This window comes from Gossypium raimondii, chromosome 8 (genome assembly GCF_025698545.1).
Source record: "Gossypium raimondii isolate GPD5lz chromosome 8, ASM2569854v1, whole genome shotgun sequence".
NCBI classification, from domain to species: domain Eukaryota; kingdom Viridiplantae; phylum Streptophyta; class Magnoliopsida; order Malvales; family Malvaceae; genus Gossypium; species Gossypium raimondii.
The window spans coordinates 55,341,117-55,361,895 of NC_068572.1; the positions used below are offsets into that span (position 1 = coordinate 55,341,117).

At 32.9% G+C, this 20,779-nt stretch overlaps 5 protein-coding genes across 7 annotated transcripts; 1 reads left to right on the top strand and 4 right to left on the bottom strand.

The window, feature by feature from the left end:
- The first annotated feature begins 1,743 nt into the window (after window positions 1-1,743).
- LOC105792263 (hypothetical protein) lies at window positions 1,744-3,987 on the top strand. 2 transcript variants are annotated; one of them, XR_008198561.1, is made up of 3 exons: window positions 1,744-2,022; window positions 2,191-3,686; window positions 3,789-3,987. XR_008198561.1 is itself a non-coding variant. In XM_052634462.1 (2 exons), the coding sequence occupies exon 2, from the start codon at window positions 2,329-2,331 to the stop codon at window positions 2,923-2,925; it is 597 nt and encodes a 198-aa protein (XP_052490422.1). In that variant the 5' UTR covers window positions 1,744-2,022; window positions 2,191-2,328; the 3' UTR covers window positions 2,926-3,987. The 2 variants fall into 2 exon arrangements, 1 of the variants encoding a protein (XP_052490422.1); XM_052634462.1 differs by having other exon boundaries at window positions 2,191-3,987.
- Window positions 3,988-5,632: 1,645 nt separating this feature from the next.
- On the bottom strand, window positions 5,633-7,381 carry LOC105792264 (non-specific lipid transfer protein GPI-anchored 26). The gene is made up of 3 exons (XM_012620754.2): window positions 6,848-7,381; window positions 6,439-6,492; window positions 5,633-5,907 (listed from the first exon to the last, which is right to left on the bottom strand). Exons 1-3 carry the CDS (start codon window positions 7,176-7,178, stop codon window positions 5,771-5,773), a joined length of 522 nt encoding a protein of 173 aa, XP_012476208.1. The 5' UTR covers window positions 7,179-7,381; the 3' UTR covers window positions 5,633-5,770.
- Window positions 7,382-7,993: 612 nt separating this feature from the next.
- LOC105793432 (fatty-acid-binding protein 1) lies at window positions 7,994-9,137 on the bottom strand. The gene is made up of 2 exons (XM_052634886.1): window positions 8,712-9,137; window positions 7,994-8,264 (listed from the first exon to the last, which is right to left on the bottom strand). The coding sequence occupies exons 1-2, from the start codon at window positions 8,987-8,989 to the stop codon at window positions 7,994-7,996; spliced, it is 549 nt and encodes a 182-aa protein (XP_052490846.1). The 5' UTR covers window positions 8,990-9,137.
- A 1,311-nt stretch (window positions 9,138-10,448) lies between these two features.
- On the bottom strand, window positions 10,449-13,325 carry LOC105792267 (anamorsin homolog). 2 transcript variants are annotated; one of them, XM_012620758.2, is made up of 8 exons: window positions 13,180-13,325; window positions 12,744-12,888; window positions 12,269-12,432; window positions 12,105-12,194; window positions 11,290-11,452; window positions 11,044-11,180; window positions 10,875-10,949; window positions 10,449-10,705 (listed from the first exon to the last, which is right to left on the bottom strand). In XM_012620758.2, exons 1-8 carry the CDS (start codon window positions 13,180-13,182, stop codon window positions 10,667-10,669), a joined length of 816 nt encoding a protein of 271 aa, XP_012476212.1. In that variant the 5' UTR covers window positions 13,183-13,325; the 3' UTR covers window positions 10,449-10,666. The 2 variants fall into 2 exon arrangements, with proteins under 2 accessions (XP_012476212.1, XP_052490215.1); XM_052634255.1 differs by lacking the exon at window positions 10,449-10,705 and having other exon boundaries at window positions 10,773-10,949.
- A 6,321-nt stretch (window positions 13,326-19,646) lies between these two features.
- Window positions 19,647-20,574, bottom strand: LOC105792268 (germin-like protein subfamily 2 member 1). Its single transcript, XM_012620759.2, has 2 exons — window positions 20,445-20,574; window positions 19,647-20,253 (listed from the first exon to the last, which is right to left on the bottom strand). The coding sequence occupies exons 1-2, from the start codon at window positions 20,551-20,553 to the stop codon at window positions 19,709-19,711; spliced, it is 654 nt and encodes a 217-aa protein (XP_012476213.1). The 5' UTR covers window positions 20,554-20,574; the 3' UTR covers window positions 19,647-19,708.
- Window positions 20,575-20,779: the final 205 nt, after the last annotated feature.

Genomic DNA, 20,779 nt, shown 5'->3' on the forward strand with positions numbered 1-20,779 from the left:
TTGAGATACGGAACTCCGAATTAAGATCCACTAAATTTCTATGAAACTAGACTCACGTATCTTCTTACCGTAAAATTTTCAGAATTTATGGTTTAGCCAATAAGTACAGTTTATTCTTTAAAGTCATCCATGTTCTGCTGTCTAACAGTTTCGACCCTTCTTCACTAAAAATTAATTATCTCCTCGTACGAGATTTGGATGATGTTTCTGTTTGTTTCTATTGAAAATAGACTCATTAAGAATTTTAAACATATAAATTATATCCCACAATTATTTTTATACAATTTTTAATGATTTTACAAAGTCAGAACAGGGGAACTTGAATTCATTCTGAACTTGTCTCACAAAATTTATTATATCTCATGATTTAAAATTTCATTACTTACACTGTTTCTTCTATGAGAAGCTAGACTCAATAGTATTTAATTCCATATTTTGTTCATTCTCTAATTCGATTTTCACGATTTATGGTGATTTTTCAAAATTAACCTACTGCCTAAAACTGTTTTAGTGCAAGATGTTGATTACTAAATTTATAACTCCTTATTCCATTTCTCTACAATATTTCCCATCACTTTCACTTATTTCCGTCACTAATATATCAAAACATAAGACCTTATATAAGAAAACTCTACTATAACATCATTTTATGTTTTTTCAATAATATCAAACTTAAAAATATATTAAAATCTTGATGTTCTTATCTTGTCCTATTAGTTTCAAACTTTAACTTGATTTTCTCTCTCCTCTAGCTTCTATTTGTTGAATCTAACTTGATCTTCTAACTCCCCATAGTCTACTTGTTATCTTTCTCTCTTGATGGATATGAATTTTTATTTTAATTTCTAAGTGAAAATAGTGAATATTTGGGAAAGAACCAAATTGTAAAGAAAAGAAAATTTTCATTCTTTCTTCGTCTTCTCATGTTGGTGCATGGGAAAGATGATGATAATTCTTCATCTTTCTCTCCTTATATATTAAATACAATAATAATAAAATAATAAAATATCTCATTAAAATATTAATAAACTAATATTTATTTAATTAATTAATCTAAAATATCACCAACATCATCATTGCCTTCTAGATTTCTCTCTCTAATTGACCATTTTGCCCTTCGTAATCTTTAAAAATTCATCCTTAAGTCATCACTTAATTTGGTAAAATTATGATTTAGTCTCTTAAAATTCTTCACCTTTTCAATTTGGTCCTAATTCATCAATTTTTCTTAGTTTCTAGATTATTCCACCCTTAAAATATTTGTACTATTGGTTCTTCAAGTTTTTATATTTACACTTTATCCTCTCAAATTTTGAGTATTTACTTTTGATCAACAAAACTTTTTCACTTTTGCAATTTAATCCTTTCTTGAATTAATATATCATACTATACTTTCCAATGTTGCATTAACTCAAAATTTCCTTTTTGTCACTTTATTTCCTTATTTTACTATATCAAGGATACCTACTTTCTTCTGTAGTAATTTTTAGGGTATTACAATAGTAATTTTGGGATATTACACACTTTATGATTGACTATAAGAAATTTTTTTAACTTCAGTAAAAAAATGGACTAAAAATATAAGGAACACATACTTTATGTACCAAATTGAGGCAAAAAAAATTAGATACAAAATAGGAAAACGGTTATACTTTAGGGGTCGAATCGCAAATTAAGCCTAAAAAATACAGTAAACGAAGTACATAAAGAAACAATATAAAAATACAACTGTGAGGAAGTCACATCAGATCCGTGGGATTCTGGTTCCTTTTCCTTTCTCTCTGTTTTTCTCTCTCTTACACCCTCTTCAAGGTCTCTCATTTTCATGGCGGAACCCAAAAATTAAACCCAAAAATTTTCCCCAAAAGAATTCCATAAATCCAAAATCGAAAGAAAAAAAAACCCCAAGTAAAACCCATCGTTTAAAGAAGGAAGAACTCTCAGTCTTCAGATCCTAACAAATATCATATCACTTCATTCTTACTATTTCTCGAAGTGCAAACTTTTTCCTTTTTTCCCCAGGTAGTTTCCTCACTTTCCCAAGTTCCTTAATTTAGGGTTCACTGTTTTTTTTCCTTTTGGTTTTGGGTACTGTTTGATGATTTTGATTTAAGAAGAGTAATGGTTTTTTGTATTATTAACCTGATTATTTTTTTTCCTTTGAATCTTGTTGGATCTACGATGGCGAAGGTCTGGGGTTTACACGGCTTCGTTTCGGGTATGATATTTGGTTGTCTCAAAGTTGTCACCTTTAGGGTTTAGTGGATTTAGAAGTTGGGTTATCTTAAGACTGAGTTGAATCATTGAATCAGTGGAAAGGGGGTTAATATGGAGACTCTTGTTGTGGTGGTTGATCATAGGAACCAGTACTGTAATAGGGTGAAGTCACATGGGCTAGCTAGGTTTGGGTCTTCTTCTTCACCATCTACAAATTTCAATGGGATTAATTGTAGGGCTTTTGAATCTGGAGCAGGATTACTCCCAACCCCGTTTAAGTATAGTTCTATCCCTATAACCAAACAGCCATCAAAAACTATCCGGAAAAGCTCTGCCATTCCTATCAATAGCAACAACAGAACCCCTAGAAATGATAAGTCTTTTGATGAGATCTCTGGTGATGGTTTTATGTACTCGGAGCTTTGGGCTGGACCTGCCTATTCCAATTCGCCACCACCGAGCTCTTTGCCTATACCCAAATTCTCACTTTGCTCGAAGAGGTCCATGTCCCTTGATTTGCCTGCCGCTGTCCCTGTTGTTGATCTTCACCCGACTGCTAAGTCCGCACCCGCATCTCCTACTAGGGAACTTGACCCTTCTGTTATGGAACTTTTTCTTAGTGTAGATTCTGCGACTAAATCTTTACGTCGCATTCTCAATCTCGACAACACCGATGATTCAAAAAGAGCAAAGAGTGTTTGTAAATAAGTTGTTAGCAAATTTTGAGTTAGTTTTAGATTGTATATATAGATTGAATAACTTGGTTGGTGATATGGATCAAAGATGGCAGAATTGGCAATGGTAGGGACAATCTCCAGGTTTTGCTTTATGAACCAATCCTTTGCTAGAATATTGTGCTGGTTATAACTTTTCGTTAACAAGATGCCTTCAAGGTATATGTATTTTGTGACTTTTGTAAGCTTGGGGTGGAATGGAAGATGACTCGAGCCATACGGGAAGCTGTAAGAAGCTTTACACTAGAATCAAAGTTTCTTCTTTTAGCATCAGATACTATGTATATATATAATGTTTGCAGAATCTCTGGTAAATTGCTTTCTCTTAGGCTTTTCTCCTTGTGTTCCTTGATCCCCAATCAGTGTCCGTTATTTCTAAAAGCCAAACTTTGATTTAGCCTCACTTAGTTTGCCTATATGGTCTTTGCTTGTAAACTCTTTTCCCTTTGTCCGTCATTGCCTGAATTGGCTGCTTAACAATCAAATATCCTCAAAAATACTCTTTTTGTTTCATTTAGTAATGATTTCTCTCCTCACCATCTTTTTCTGTTTTTTAAAAGGAAAAAGTGGGTTGGGGGTGGGGGGGAAGTAAAGCCAGTTATATTTCTGTATTTGAAGCTTGTATCATTGTCGCCATGCCAATGCTAGTCTCGATTGTCCAATGGGTGTTAGTGATCTGTAGTGTTCATAAAGTCCTTACTTGGAGATTGTTGACAATGCCAAGCTACTTACAAGGTATTTCTTTTATAAGAAATTTAGTTTTTTAGGTTATTTATGTTAGTTTAAGAAAAACCTTTGCTAACTTTTGCTAACTATATGATCTATATATTTTTTCAGAGGTAAGTATTACAGGAGGCATTTGTTAAAGTGGATCTCTTCCTGCTAGATATGTATAATCTTTTAAGGCAAGTCTTTGTAGGAACCATATCAGTGTGTTTTCGATTCAATGAATTTTCTGTAAGCAGTAGCTTTATGTTGTTTCGGACACCATGTTGATGATGAAAGTGCAAATATATGTTCATTTGTTTACTGGTAATATCGAGGGTATCAATTACTGGAATGTTAAATGTTCAGAGTGCAAATACAAGTTCTTTTTGGCCCTGAAACAAGTGGCATTCTATTTGATGATCTAGTTGTTCAAGCATGTACCATATTTACATTGTTCAAGTACCCAAAATTTATCTAAAGCACAAGCAATTTTGAAGAACACTGCAGCCATGATCTTTACATTCAAAACGCAGCAGGGAAACATGGCACGACACGTTAAGCCCATCGATGTATTATAGATTTATATATGACCAGATGAGTTCAGTTGTAAAACTCGCCATCATCATGACTCCCTTGCTTTTCCACCGGATGGGACTAAACCGAAACGGGCAAGGTGCCTGACCTTCGAGGAAAAGACAGAACTAACTGAAGTGTCACCTCAGAGGATAATAAATCTGGCATAGAGGTAAAGATCAAAGGGGTATGTACATACACAGGTCCCTCCGCTGAGCCAACCTGGGCCTCGACGGCGCCATATGGAGGAGGAGAAAATTCCTATTAAAAAGATGGCTAATAGCCTAATACCCAACATTGCTTCAGCTTTGGATACAATTCATATTTCAGCCAGCAAAAGGAAAGGGGATTCATTAATTTCGAAATTAGATCGAAATTCCAAGCAATTTGCCAATATGTATCTGTTAAAAGAATGGGTTAGTAGAGAAAAATATATAAAAAGGCTCCAATTCTAAAGCTTAGGAAAAAAGGGACTACCTGAAAGTGAAAGCCAAGAGAGGAAGACTAAACGACAGCGTTTAATTTGCCTGATAAGAGAAGAATTATGCGATTGAAAGGGATTGTCCCAGCTGGCTGTTTCGGGCCCTGAAACGGGCTCACCTCCCCACGGACTCTTCCCGCCAAAACCGCTGAGACCGCCGTGTCAAGTGGCGGTTTCAGACTCAGACACGGGCGTACCTCCCAACCAACACGACACCCACCGACACTTCCTGCCAAAACCCCCTTCTTCTACTGCTGCAACCGCCAAGTAAGATGGCGGTTTCAGACCCCGACACGGGCGCACCTGCCAACCACCACAAACACCCATCGACTCTTCCCGCCAAAACCCAACACTCCCCTCAATGTAAACCAAAAGACCCAAATGCCATCTTCATTTATTTTTCATCGAAATTTTAGTTTCTTATTAAAAAGAAGAAGAAAAAAAATGATATAATATTTATCAACAATTTTGGGTTCTTTTTCTGGTAAGTCATTTTATTTTAGTTTAAAATTTTTTTACGGTATTTTTTGTTATTAAATTTTATCTATTTATGAAATATGATCTAATATTTTTGTAAAATAATTGAAGTTTCTTTGTTTTCAATATATAAAACAATTATTGTTATTATTTTTAGATAATTATGCATGTTGGATTTATTTTATTTTATTTAGATGATTATGCATATTTATTAATATTATTGTTGAATTACTTAATTATCTTTTGGTTTTAAATTATAATAATTATTAATATTAATTAAATGACATAATTTTTCATTTGCAATTAGGGAACGCCTCGCGTGTCAATTATATAAAATTTGTTTCTAAATTCCATCATTGAGATAAATTGTGGTGTTGTCTAAATTAATTCCATAAAATAAATTTAAGATTTTAAATTTACTCTAATTAATATGAAGAAAATAAAGGGAAAAAAACCAATACAATTTCCCCCCCAAAAAATGCTCCCAATAATTTAATATTCACATTCACAACCAACAACAAAAAATAAAAAAAACCTGTAATCCCTATGTATCTATTCTAATGGCAGCAGATAGAGTTGCTTAGATATCGGCGACAAAGCTCGAAGCCCTCCACGACGCGATGAAAAGCACGGAATACAGAAGCGGAACCGACAGCTTGGCGGAGTTCGCGGCGGATGTGCCGTCGTCGGTCGTGGGAACCGTCTTAGAACCACTGCCTGGTATATAAAGAATAATCAAGTAGCTAACAATGATAAAAACTCGGTATAATTCTGGTTTTCGTCCTTTTTATTATATTCAACTTTGATTCCAAAAAGCTCAAGCCTATTATGCTTTATTGTTCAAAAGAATAATAAATTTTATTTAAATTTAATTACAAAATATTAATATTAATATAAATATAAAATTATTTATTTAAATTTAATTATAAAAATATTAATATTAATATAATTTTATATTTATATTTTAATTTATTTCTAAAGAGTAAAATAGGCTAAGTTGGGTCAGTCCCAAATTAAAAAACATAAGCTTAAATCTAGCTTAAAACGGATGGAGTCACCCAACCCATAAACATTTTTACTTAAACTCATTTATTAAAAAGAAAAATTCACTTTAAAGGCAAAAATATAAATTTGGACATATTAATAGCATTATAAAATAGAAAGATTAAATATCAAAATTTAACATAATAAAAGGATTAAAACCAAAATTAAACCTAAAAGAACTCTCTTCTAAGTTCTAAGTTGTACCTGAAGGAGAATTTGAATCTGGTGTTCCTGATGGAGACCCAGAGGGAGAAGAAGCTGTGGATGAACATATAAAATAAATTAATCTAAATTTGGAAAGGTTTAATAATAAGGCTTAAACGCAAAATTGGCCCTCAAGCTTAAACGCAAGATTTTTTAATCAAATGCAGTACTTAAACTATCAATTTCGTCCGACTTTATCTCAAAACACAATACCAACCACTAAAAACATGACACTGACATATTTTTATTGGACATCATACACTTTTTTGGATAAATGGAACGAAATTAATAATTTAAGTACATTTTTTTACTAAAAAAAATAATTCAGGTGCCTAAATGTAAAAGGAAGTATAATTTGGGGTCAATTATAGTGATTGAAAAGATATTTTAATTTGGGGTTAATTTTTACCATTGCATCGGCTAGTAGGGGGAGTTTCAACATTGCAAGCAGTAGGGAGAGCCATTGCTTGAGTCTGATTAACATTGATACCTAACGACGAGCCACCGCCGTTAAGGACTTGGCAAAGACACTGAGGCTGCGACCTCACGACGTTGGCAAGCTGAGAGCAACACGAAGACGAGGGGGTCGACGAGTTCCCTAGTATGTAATCCAAGCATGGAGACATACTAGTCAGCACATTGGTGCAACTTGATTGTGCCAATGCTCCTTTCCATAGACACATTGCAATCATTAAGGTTGCTACAATTATTGTTGCTCCATTCATGGTTTTGGCGGCCATTGATTTTGCTTTTTGGGGTTTTGATCTCTTAGAGAATTTTTAAGACTTGGATGTTGAAAAGGAGGGTTCGATTGAATGTTGGGAAATGGCAAAGGGTTTGGTTTATAGAAGGGAAAATTGGGACACAAAAAAAGGTCATTATGGGTTTATTTAGTTGACGTACTTTGCCTACTGTATAACAGATTCTTTGGTATGAACCCCCAAAATATATATATCAAAAGGTTCTTTGGTGAACAACCCCCAACTCTGGGACATTAGAAAATGAGTTTTAAATAAGGGATAATTTAGAAATTAATAAATTTTCTCAATTTAGTCCGTAGCTTGGATTTTATTAAGGTATAATAACTTGACACTCTAAAGATTGCGTCATACTATCATTTTTTTTATATTTTTAGATTCTATATAATTTTATTAAAAAATTAGTAATGACACTTTAACGGAATCATGAATCAAATTGAAATTTTTACTAAATTTCAAAATTAATGTGAACCAAAAAATTCAAGATTTAAATTATAAAAAAACTACCAAATTTAAAGATTAAATGTTGTTATCCCTTTAATTTAAATTTTAGTTGAAACTAAATATGATTAATTTAGTTGAGACAAAACATGAATAAATAATGTAATGGTAAGTACAAATGTTGGTGCTGTCTTTGGGCTAAAGGACCTAATAATAAATACACATTTTTAAAATGGAAAGTTAGACCTGGAATCCACCAAACATTCATGTAAAATTCTGAAGTATTGAAACCATATTTTGTAATTTATAGTTTTTACAAGTATTGAACAGATAAAATCATTATCTTCTTGTTAAAATCATTTCAACAAAAATGAAGAAATGGAGATTCGTAGGCATTGTGTAAGGAAAAACAGAAGGAAGAATGGACACTTGATGCAAATACCAGATGAATTAATCTCCAGTGAATGCAAGAAAATTGGAAAAAGGTAGCTTCTTATGTCTAATTTAAAGATAAAACATGCAAAGAACAACTTACTTATTGTCTTAACTACATAGCCTGGCTCCTTTGAGAGCTCTACCAAAGATCCCCTTGGTAGTTTATACTCATCTTTGAATTGAGAAGTGAACCTGCAATCGAGCCATACAAGACACCGAGCTAACATTTTTGAAACAGAAACTAGGACAATGAACAAGATTCAAAACAGATGGAAAACAAAAATTTTGAAGAAATGAGATGTTAGTGCAATGCTGTGGTGTTCAACTTCAGAAATTTAACAAAGCTGTTAATTTAACATATGAATTTCAGGTTATGAATCAAAACCGAAATATCCCAATCACTAGGTAGATGTTGATAGTTGAATTTTCCCCTTCTTTGTGTAAATCAAAGATATCTCAAGCCACATTAGACTCCAAACTAATCTCTTTCAAGTTAGAAGTGAATAAGGTAAAGCCCTCTCAACCAACAAGTGCACTTCTTGAGGTTTGAACTTATTTTCTTACTCCTATGGAATGGCGGTGAGGCGGCTACCACCCCAACCAATTAGTAAAATGTTGACAGTTAAAAGCATAGTTTACCTTTGAAGTAGTTCTTTATTATCTGATCCACTAAACTTTTGGAGTCTGCTTCCGACTGATTCTTCGTAAGCGCTTCGTATGGATTTGATACTCAATTTGCTGTAGACGATTTGAAGTCTAACAGTCATGGATATATCAGCTTCCATCAGATCATTATTAAAATCTTTACTGTTTTTAAGTTCAAAAGCAGATAAATTCCCATATTTCTCACTCAAAAACTTTTTTGCATCATCCCCATTAGCATAAACACCTCCAAAAGAACACCAAATTACCCACATGTAGAAACTGCATTTTCCACCCTTAAAAAGTGTTTTGCTTTGGTAGCTCAATCTATATTCTACATTTAGTTTTTTCTTTTCTCTCGTATAAGACCCTCTACCCGTATTGAATTCCGATAAAATCCAAAGTAGAGCCAGACCGGACCTCTAAAACGGGAGACAAAGCTCTCCTAGAACTGTTTTCATCATATTAAATTTAAGCACTTTTTTTTCATTTATTTTTTTAATAAATGACTATTTGTAGAATAGAAGGTATCACGTGATGTGCACGTGGACCTGGTATTTAGACTATAGGCTCACATTTCTATTCTATATATAAAAATATAATATAGTTCTTTAAATATATAATAAAAATTTTAAAAAAAATACCTTCAAAAACATTTTTCGATAAAAACTTAAAACATGTTCACGTGTATATTTATGTATACAAGAATAGGTTTGCACTTTACTTCCCCTTACAGATTTTTCGCTCAAATAAGGGTGTAAGTGGGCAGGTTTTGTAATATCCCGCCCCACTTCATACCTAATTGGATGGGAATGGCTATAAGCTTTACGGGTGGTAGAGTGGGAATGGGAACAAAAATTAGACCCAATGTGAGTGGTAAGGCAGGCGTGAGTATGACTTTTTATCCGCCGTGGGTGATAAGACATGCCTGAATATGAATTTTTACTCGACTCATCCCCACCTATTCTGCATCATCCATGCCCGCCTCGCATAATATAATAAGTATATTTAAAATTTTAATTTTGATAATAGTACTCAACTCACATTCACGACTATTTAACTTTACTCATATGTGATACAAAAGCAACAAGAGTGACATGTATTGATTGATTTTTGAAATTTTTACACTTGAAGACATTTATAATGTATTTGAAACATTGTTTGTATTTAGATATTAAGTAAGGACTTTATTTTCTAAATTTTTTTAACTCGTGTTGAAGTAATATTTTATTTACCAATTAAAGGGTCGCAGCGACTTTTATTTTTTTAATGGTGACAGTTGGAACAATGTCATATATGTGGTGGAAGTACAGAGGTGAGATATTTCATACTTCTTTCATAAAAAATTTTGGTTTATATTTATTTATGTGATACTTATAAATATATTATATTAAGTGAGTCACGAGGCCGGTATGGTAAAGATTAGGTGAGTCTGGGACCCACGTGGGTGATGGGGAGGGGATGGTTTTAATCTTGCGGGTTGCAAAGCATGGATAGGGATGAAAATTCTTGGCAGGGATGGGTGCGGGGAGCACTCTGCACCCGCCCCGCCCAATTGCCATCCCTACGCACAAATAACACAAAATTTGTTGAACAAAACAGCAACCCAAAGCATAAAAACAACAATTTAATGAAAAAACTATAGAACACCGACCTCTCATTAATAAAAAAAAATACGAATATGATGCACATAATTACATGTATAGACATAATCACAGAAAATTCCCATACCAATTAAAAGAAACAGTACTTTTTTATTGGCAAAATACATATATTGTAGCAGTTTAGAAGTAGTCGAAATGAACGCTTACATACATCTAGATTTTGGAACCGAATTAGTAAACTAAAGATCTGCAAATGATGGATAAAATGCAATAAAAAGAACTCGACAAACCTGTTTTAATGTATCTAAAAACCTAAAATTTTGGCCAAAAGAACCATCTGTTTCGAGTTCAAATGTCGGCCGCAAGAAAGTTACCTGATAGAGATACCTGGATAAAGAGTTCATTTCTATTGTCATATTTGTTCAAAGATATAATGCTAAAAGATGTGGTGATGTACTACACAAGAGTATGGTGTCCCAAACGTTACTGAAAGTGATAGGGTCTACATACAAGAATTCATACCTGAAGCAGAGGGAAAAGAAATGAGGAAACATACCTTCTCGCCAAGCTTGAATGGTGGAACACCCTTATACGGGCATGTACTGCAACGAAATGCGTCACCTAGTCCGCACTGTTCATGATACCTCGAAATGTAAAAAAGTATTAGTCCACACTCTGTTGTTTCAAAGTGTGAGGAAAAGCATAGGAGTATTAACAATGCATACATTGCCACAAGCTGATTGAGGGTTGTTTATTTGATCCATAGTCAGTTCCAGCTTCTGCACTTTCTCCTCCTGTTCGGCCCTTCCGCACGTGCAGTTCTTGCAGGCTTTCCTTGTGCTTCCTACTTCACAATCACCAACTGAAGAAACAATCGTTTTAAATTATGTTATATATAGTAGCCTAAAACTTTCCACATAAAAGATAAAAAAACCAATAATCATGTATCTTGTCAAGTCTAGCCATCATACCAGGTGGTAATTGCGGTTTCTTCAAATCCTCTTCAGTTAAGAGCGAATCTTCATCAATGAGATCTGAATTGTCATCCATCTGAATTTTCAATGGGTTTTTCACGGTCTTCTTTTTAATAGCAAAAGAAGATCCAAGCTTCCAAGATGGCTTCTTAGCCTTAACCTAAATGGGGCAATGATTTCTGTAGTTATCTTTATAAAATCCTCAGCAAAAGGAATATAAGGCTTAACTGGACATGAACGATAGAATTAATATCAAGCCTTATTTCAATAGCATAATGTATGATACATGGATGAAGGAAAGGGGAGGGGTAAGGCAGGGGCCTTGCGCCCCCCACCCTCCCCCCCCCAGAAAAAAAAGAAAAACTGTGCTCTTAGGCCCTGAAAATTTATAAAACTTTAAGAAAATAATGGTAAAATTATAATTTGGCCCCCAAAAAATGACAATTTTGATTTAATCCTTCTAAAAACTATAAAGATGTATGTTTCGTTCCTGGCAAGATATGACCTAACACAGCATCCCTCCACGCATGTCAAAAGTAGGGAGAAGAACAAACATAGTAATATAATACTACAACGATTTAATTAGAATTCAGCAGAATTTCTTTTATGACGAAGTAGGGATTTTAACCCAGCTCAAGAACACTAGGCAATACATGCACCAATTGGAAGGGTTAAGCTTAATGAACTTTGCAGCCATCTACAACAGTAGATGCTTCTTCGTTATATTATTTAAGATAAAAGCCAGCAAAGCAAAATTAAATTTACCAGGCTAAACAGAAATATTCAACAAAAGCAGTAAAAAAGAAACTCACCCCAAAAGACTGAGCAACTGATTTTAGGTGAAAACGCTTTCCGTCTAAAAATCCTGCCAATAGTAACTTGTGCTCGATAGCAGACATTGCCTGCAAGAAACACTAGTAAGTTGTTGTCTTATTGCAACTTAAGCCCATCAAAGTCACAAACCACGAATTTTTACCGTATCAGCCTCCTTTGTACCGGACTGCAACCCATAAACCACCAACGATCCACCAGGTACCAAAACTCTAAAGATTTCAGCATACAGCTCATCAAAAGGAAATTCAACTGACCTAGAGATGTAAATGACCAAGTCTACATTGTATGATTCGAGCGGCAACCGAGCTGAGCAAACCCCCAATAACAAAACATACATCCAAACATCAGTAATTACTAATGAAGTTATCAAATAAAAGGGGTTAAAAAACAAATTAAACAACAAACATATTGTAGTAAAAACAATTCAATCGAGAACAACGGAAATATGATGGTTGATTTTGTTACTTAATTTTCCCTTCATAGTAGTATCATAGATTCTATCTAGTCATAATACATAAATAAAGTCAAAAAATTTACTAAATTCGTATCATATTTTAGCACATTTTATCTATATCATATCAAATTCAAAATTTACAAAATTATTAGTAAAGAAATACCTAAAGAAGAAGCTTGCAAGATAATTAGAGGGTCGAAGCGTTTGGGGTTTTCATTCTCAAACTCCCAATATGCATTTAAAGCAGTAACAGCGTAACTTGTATCATCCGTAATCGCCAATACAGCGCTCCGCTCCGATTTCGAATCCTATAAAGAGGGGGAAATAGTTCAAATTAAGCGGAAAAAAAAAAGAGCAAAAAAATCGTCAAAAAAATGTTATGCAGTCCACAACTTCGATCTTAAAAAGAAAAGAACAGTTCCGAACAAGGAAGACGAGCAATTAACAAATTAAATAACGTAACTTTTCACGAACAAAGAGACTTCAAGCGAAAAAACTAAGGATGGAAATTTTAAAACACACACACACACACACACAAAAAAAAAAAAAAAGCAGATCAATCATTAAGCAAAATCGAAGAAACAAAAAATGATACTCACCATGTCGATCAAGGTTCAAAATTTTTAAAAATAATTAATAAAAATCCTAGAGAATTTGCTTATAGAATTTTCGGCGGCTATTTTGGCCTAATTTTACTTTTTATATTTGCAAGGCGGAAAATAAGAAGGAAAAAGGCGGGCCGACGGCTGGTTGGTTTTTGAATTGGGCCTTTATCTAAATGTATACTTAGTTCCCAAAAGCCACACTAGCACAGACCATTTTAATTTGGGTAAACTACCTAGTTGATCACTCAACTTTTCAGGAGCTTTCATTTTGGCTACCAAAAATGAAATTCTTGCAATTTCATCACCCAATTTTAAGGATGCTTTCATTTTAGTCACCCAATCATTATATTTCTAGTGGCGGTTAACTGTACACAACACATTATGTTTATACTTTCATTTTGTCACCCAACTTCAATGTCTCTTTCATTTTGGTCACCCAATTTTTTTTTAATTGTTGATTGGGTGACAAAAATGAAAGTGTAAACATGAGGTAGCGTGTACAGTCAACCGCAATTAGAGAATTAATGCTTGGGTGACTAAATTGAAAATGCTTTAAATTTGGGTGCCAAAATTGCAAGAATTTTATTTTGGTCACCCAAAATGAAAGCGCCCTAAAATTTGGTTGAGTAACTAGGTAGTTTACCCTTTTAAATTTTTAGAAAGGAGTAAAATAATTCTTGACCCCTGAACTTGGCAACTAGATCTACTTTGGTAAATGTATTTTTTTGTCCACTTTGATCCTTAAACTTGGTAACTAGACCCATTTTGGTTATTGAACTCAAATTTTGTCAACATGTGATGATGTGACTAGTGTTACTGGAACAGAACTGGATTGAAAAAATCGAGAACTAAATGAATATAATGGTTCAAAAAAAAGGGTTGAATCTATTGACTAGAAAATTGTTTGAAATTGGTAAAAATTAAAAATTGAGAAAAATTTGACAATTGAACAGGTTGAATTGGTTTAATAATTTTTATTATTTTTTAGATTTTTATGAATTTTGAATTAATTATTTAATAATTGTTGGTCTAACGATCAAACTAGTTGAATTGAAAACTAATAGTTGACATGTTCAACCACAAAAGGAGTTCATGGATCAGGTTAGGTCGAGTTCGGGTTGAACTTAAATATAATATTAGCACACTTTATACTTGCCTAAGCCCAGCCTGACCTGAAATACAAGCCTAAAAAATTTTGTGCAAACTCACCTATATTTGTAAATGGTTAACCTAAGCTTATTTTAGACTCATCCATATTATTTTAAAAATAAAAAATATATATATTTTGTTATCTTAATTTAATAGTTAATAATTTTATATATTTTTATTTGTTACATATTTTATGTAGCCATCTTAACATTTTTTAATGGTTACATTGTAGGAATATTATATATTTAGTATAGATTTATTTTTTATGTGTTACAAATTACATAGCATATAAAAATAACATAATATAAAGCATTACAAACTTAAAAAATAGGTCAAGCTTGAGCCTTGAATGTTCAAGCCCACTCCCAACCATATTTTAATGGGCCTAATTTTTAGCCCAAACCCATTTTTCGAGCTTAATATTTTTACCCAAACCCTCTCAAATTTCGAGCGAGCCTTCGAGCCTGAGTGGGTAGTTCGATCTATGAATAGGTCTATCAACCACCTGTCTGATTATTAAAACACCGAAAATGACACTCTGAGGTTGTACCACATCATTACTTGAAAATTAAAAAAATATCTCAGAGTGCTACATCATTAGCTTCTATATTTTTCAAGTTTAGGGACCAAAATGGACTTAGTTGTCAAGTTCAATTGTCAAAGTGGACCAAAAAAATACAAATGCCAAAATGAACCTAGTTGCCAAGTTTGGGGGCTAAAAATCATATTATCCCTTTTAAAAATAAGTAATTACTTTATTAATAAATAAAAATATATCTATTGCATTTTTACAAATTACTAACACCGTTATTAATGTAACACTATTTTACATTTCCTAATTATATACATGAACAATTATATTTATCAAATATAAAATGCTAATGCGGCATTGGTTGTGTTAGCGAGTTTGAGGCTCTAAAACTTTGAGTGTTCGAGTTTCACCTTATATAAATCATGTGTAAGCTTCATTTATATTTATTAGGACTTAAACCCCAACTTGTGTAGGTCTTGTCTAGAATTATTTTGATCTAAGTTATGTTGAGTCTTATTATTTGCAATGATTTTTTTTATTTGTAATCATTTGGATGTATTGTATCTATAATTGTCAATTGGTATTGTTGATACTGACAACTGACTTGGATGAGATAGCTATAGATATGATTGGTCGATTCACCCTAAACAGTGAAAAGTCGTCTATGAAGGAAGAAGAAGGACAAAGAGAGTGAAGAGAAGGTTGGTTAGTAAGGAGGGAGATAGATGAAATCTAATGTTGTCAATTACCCGTTTTTCAAGAATGAGAAGGGTTTTATATGGGTAGCCTAATGGAGCCAGTGGTGATCCTTTAGTGGTTGGCGATCCTTTCATGAGCCTTAGATAGGGGACGATGTGATATTATAATGTGTGTAAGCGATGGGTAATAACTATCCTGTTAATACGATGACTTTCTTATTAATGTGCAACTTTTTATTCCCTAGGTCCTGAGTGAATAGTGCTTTCAATAGGAGTCAAGGCCCTTATTGTTCGACGAAGGTGATTAGTGGCGAATGTGACATGTGTAACAGGTATGGTTGTACATATACTCTTTCTCAAATAAAAAAACATAAAAACAAATTGATGAAATGTAATTAATTGAATCAAAGTCAAAATTTTATTTATATAATTACAATAATCAAAATTCAAATATCACATTTTACATATTTAACTTTATTGTTTAAGTAGGGTAGCATTTTAAAATAAATTGTGATTTAATATTTGATTACAGAGAGGGGAAATTAGGAGGAGAGTTAACCGTCATAGAAGCGAGCATAAGCATTTTTGTCGGTGCCGTTAACTGCCTTTTGTTTATAGTTTCTTTACACGCTTTCCAATGAAGAATATGTTTCTTCCGTATTTATTTTTAGGCTTTCATGAACTTTTCGTCCATGGAAGTAACGTTTCTCCATTAAAGTTTTCTTACGACAGTTTTGTCTGCTTTTATGGAACGGTTATGTTTGCTTTTATAGCACGGTAGTTTGGGTTTCTGTATGGTTTTTTTGATTTTCTGAGCGTTTGGGAGAAAGAGGGTAAAATCGCGGTTTGACGATTTATTCAGTGGTTACGTGTGGCATATGGATTCTGGCGAGGCGGAGGAGGAAATCAGGCGATGGGTTGCAGGAGTAGCCTTGTCGTTAAGCGCTGTGGTGGGTTGAGTGGACTTCAAATCGCCGAGGATGTTGCCACTGTATCAATGAGTGGATACGGGCTGGATGCTATTGTATTGGAGCGGAACGAGGGCAGATTGTGGGTGAAGAGATGGTGGTGGACCTTGCTAGAGTCGGGGTCTCTCATCATTCATTTGTCACGGGAGAAATGTGGTATCAATAGAGCTCTGTACGTATCAATGTGAAAATGTCAGTTTGCACAAGGGGCAACTCAAACAACGGTTGGATGCGCATGGATCTTCCCTTTCGCAGGATGTGAGTTAGAGAAGGGGACCCCGGTCGTTCTTTTATTGTAGAAGATGAACGAAAAAAGATATCCACGAAGGTGATGTGGTAGATGGGTCAGGCCTGAGGGTGATGGTGGTGGGAGACGGAGGATTAGAATGGATCTCAACTGTCAGGATGCTTACCATTGGTTTGTTTACTGTCGGATGCTTCTGCCACCGTTTGCAACTAGCAACGGATGTGGACAGAGGTGAATTTAGGAGCTTTTTAGTTTCTTGGTATTCTAGTTTTTAGATGAGCAAAGTTCAAGTGTGGCTAGAACGTATGCTTTTCTTTTCACGTTTTCTTTTTAAGTGCTAAGGTTTGTATTTTATTTGGCTGTTTTTAATTTTATTTCTCATTTGTAAAACGTTGTCATATTGCTTCAATAAAGATGTCTAGCCTTTGTTAAAAAAAATTAATTATATGTATTCTTTTATAACTTCAATGAGAAACTAATTAAATAATATTAAATTATTTATTCATACACATCAATTAAAATTAAATGAAGTCATACGAGGTACATACTAAATAATAAAATATTTACAATAATCATTTAAAAATATAATGAACACGAATCCTACTTGGTGGTTTAGGGAAGTTCACCCATAAATGATAGAACTTATTCGGGTTTGAGCTTTTGGGGTGAATATTTAATCATATCAATTCGAATCGAGTGAAAAATTTTTGAGTTGATGAATCCTATTGTATTATCTATTTAAAAAATTTCTGAATCAAGTCAAGTGAAATGAAATTCAAGATCAATCGAATCAAGTGAAATTATTCAATTTAAATTTTAAAAATTAAACATGTCAAATTAAAATATTGTTACAATATAGCTAATGTCATGTTAGAGCACATAAATTTGAAATTACATATATTTAAAATCTCTTTCAAAAAAGATAAGATACTTTAGTATGATAAATATAAATTAGTAATTTACTTGTTTTGGTCCTTAAAATTATTGTTTTAGATTTTTTTAATTTTAACTTTTATATATTCTTTAAAATTTTTAATTTTATATTTTATAAAAAAATTATGAAATGTTGGATTTTTATAAATATTTTGAATTGCGAAAAATTATTTTAAAATTTTTGAAAATTATTTTGATATTTGTTCTAATTTAGGACTAATTTGCTTATTTTCGAAATTGACAGCTACTAAAGGAGTATTTACATCAACATGTTACTTGAGTTATTCGAATTATTCAAGTTATTTGAATTCTAAAATTCAACTTGACTCGAACTCGAAAAATCATATTAATTATTTGAGTTGACTTGAGAAACCAAATAATTCTATTCGATTAACTGAGATTTTTTTTTTCAATTTTTTCAAGTTGAATTGAGTTCTGCTCACCCGTACATTTATTGCACACTTTGGCACTCTTTTAATTAAGCATTTTTGGGGAAATTATCTTTGATGTAAAGTGAGAATATTGAGAGAATGAATGAATGTAACAATTGAAGAGAACAATGAAGTTGCAAAAGTAGATTGTGTAATGCCCATAAAATTATGTTGTTTTAGCATGACATTAATTTCATTATAGGTTCTTATTATATTTACTCTCTTTTATAGAATATTTAGTACTACCAATAATACCTCCTCAACCCTTAAATAGGAAAATGATGTGCTTTAATGCATTCAAACTCACGCCTTCTTACACTTACAATAACGTCAATGCAAACCTCTAATTTATTAGTATTTAGTATCTAAAAATTAGTTGTTGAAGCCAGATAAGTGTTATTAACAAATAAAACAAAGCATGTAATTTATATATAATCACATTTTTTTGACACACCGTTTATTTCTTAGGCAAAAACATATAATAATATATGCTACTCCTTTATAAATTATACCAACTAAAATGTCACATTTATTGCAATAATTTATAACAACATTTTCATAATTGTGAATTAAATATACGAAATAATTGTAAATCGCATTAACTAATTCAATTAATATTAAATTTCCTTAATTAATATATTACCTTTGCATATTATTTCAATTAACATTCCATATTTCAACAACTAATTCCATTTATCTCATTTAATTTATTTAAATTATATTTAATAAAAAAATTTATTGGTTATAATAGTGTATGTTACTCTTTTTCATCAACCAAAATGTAATATTTATTGCAATAATGCATCATGGTTTGTTTACAATTAGATCCGTTCAAGGGTCGGCGGCCTACTCGAAAAGTGGGAGGGTTTGTGTAAAAACATAGGTCCATAAGCAAAAAATAAGGCCCATTTAGAAAACGAGTCTGGCCTCGGGTAAGACTTTTTTTGCTCGAGCTTGGCCTGGCCCGACCCGAATATGAAAAAAAACTACAGCTCCTTTTTCTGTTCTTTTATTGTTTTTTATTATTTTGTTGCTATTTTCTTATTTTTTTCACTATTTTGCTACCATTTCACAATTATGTTGCTATTATTTTGTTGTTATTATTTGGATATTATATAACTCTTATTTTATGGTTAATTTTATTACTATTTTAGAGGCATTTGCATGTTAAGTTACACATATCTTAGTGTTATTTAAGTATATATATATTTTTTAAAAATTTATTTTAATGTTTTTAGTATTTTTGATGTATTATATTTTTTTAAAAATTATATAAAAAAAGTAATACGGGCGGGCTAGGGCTTTAGGCATTTTATCTGGGCTAGGCTTGGACAAAATTTGAGGCCTATCTATTGAGTCGGGCCTAAAATTTTATTTGAGCCCGATCCGATCATGTACACCTTTATTTGCAATCAAATCAAGTCAAATAAATCCATTTATAACAACATTTTCTTGGTTATTAAAAAAGAAAACAAAACAAAATTTGTAGTATCAAATATAAACACAACTTTGTGATCCTTGTTTAATTTTCTGGCATTGGCAACAAATATAAAGGTTAAGTTAATCTATTTTTTAGGTTTCAGTTTCAACTTGATTTTCTCAACTTCGCTGGTATTAATTTGGAACGCTTTGCTCAATACATCAGTAAGAATTGTTGGCGAGGCTGCAAATAGAGTGGCAGCGATGGATTGTGTTCCTGGGAATTGGCTATTGAAGGCAGTAACAACAGCAGCAGGCGTCCACCCAATGTTTTTCTGGAAATGCACCAATCCTTTAGGGAACACAAATATTTCACCCTTTTTAATCACCTTTGATATCAACTTGTTGGATGTAGTTAAGAAGCCAACTTCTAGTTCACCTTCCAAAACAAACACTATCTCTGTTGCTCGTGGGTGGGTGTGGGGAGGGTTGACCCCACCAGGGGCATAATCAATGCGAGACATGGAGACGCCAAGGGTGTTGAGACCTGGAATTTTTTCCACATTAGCCGCTGTGACAAGCGACCCCACAGTGTTGTTTGGGATACTTGATTGGGCTAATCCAGCAAAGAAGAAGTCATCTGCTCCTATAGTTTTGGGGTTCTTGCAAGGGAACCCATTCATTTTCACTCCTATTTACATTGACACATTATATCATTATGTATACAAGTATTTAACAAAAACACAGAGCTAATGTCGTATCCAAAAGCCCGCTGCCTATATGTTTTTTAGATTACAAGTAAATAATAAGCTAATTATTATGGTGAGTGTCTAAAAGAAATTATATATATACAAGAGCATATTAGCGCATAGTTGACAATACCTGAAGAAAGATCGGCAACACATATATCTTGAAGAAAGTCTGGATCAGCATGGGAAGAACCAAACACTAAAGCAAAAGTTATGAGAAAAATAGATCGAAAAGCCCCCATGTTTATTGTTATTGTTATTGTTGTTGTGGCTAATGTAATAAAACAAAGGAATAAATAAGAGAATGGAAGGGACAATGAATAAATAAGAGAACGGAAGGGACAATGAATTAGAAAGAGCTAATGTTGAATGTTGTTGTTATTGTTATTGTTGTTGTGGTTGTGGTTAATGTAACAAAACAAAGGGATAAATAAGAGAATAGAAAGGACAACGAATTAGAAAGAGTTA

Bases quoted from the DNA above. Each gene is read 5' to 3' on its own strand.
- LOC105792263 (XM_052634462.1), top strand. From the start codon at position 2,329: ATGGAGACTCTTGTTGTGGTGGTTGATCATAGGAACCAGTACTGTAAT.
- LOC105792268 (XM_012620759.2), bottom strand. From the start codon at position 20,553: ATGGGGGCTTTTCGATCTATTTTTCTCATAACTTTTGCTTTAGTGTTT. The intron at 20,254-20,444 runs GTATTGTCAACT...CAATGTAAATAG, and splicing joins TGTTGCCGATCTTTCTTCAG to GAGTGAAAATGAATGGGTTC.
- LOC105792267 (XM_052634255.1), bottom strand. The intron at 12,433-12,743 runs GTATTTCTTTAC...GGGTTTGCTCAG, and splicing joins CTTGCAAGCTTCTTCTTTAG to CTCGGTTGCCGCTCGAATCA. The intron at 12,195-12,268 runs GTAAAAATTCGT...TGTTTCTTGCAG, and splicing joins GTACAAAGGAGGCTGATACG to GCAATGTCTGCTATCGAGCA.
- LOC105793432 (XM_052634886.1), bottom strand. From the start codon at position 8,989: ATGTGGGTAATTTGGTGTTCTTTTGGAGGTGTTTATGCTAATGGGGAT. The intron at 8,265-8,711 runs GTAAACTATGCT...GCTCGATTGCAG, and splicing joins AATAAAGAACTACTTCAAAG to GTTCACTTCTCAATTCAAAG.
- LOC105792264 (XM_012620754.2), bottom strand. From the start codon at position 7,178: ATGGCCGCCAAAACCATGAATGGAGCAACAATAATTGTAGCAACCTTA. The intron at 6,493-6,847 runs GTAAAAATTAAC...GTTCATCCACAG, and splicing joins CCCTACTAGCCGATGCAATG to CTTCTTCTCCCTCTGGGTCT. The intron at 5,908-6,438 runs GTACAACTTAGA...TTTATATACCAG, and splicing joins AGATTCAAATTCTCCTTCAG to GCAGTGGTTCTAAGACGGTT.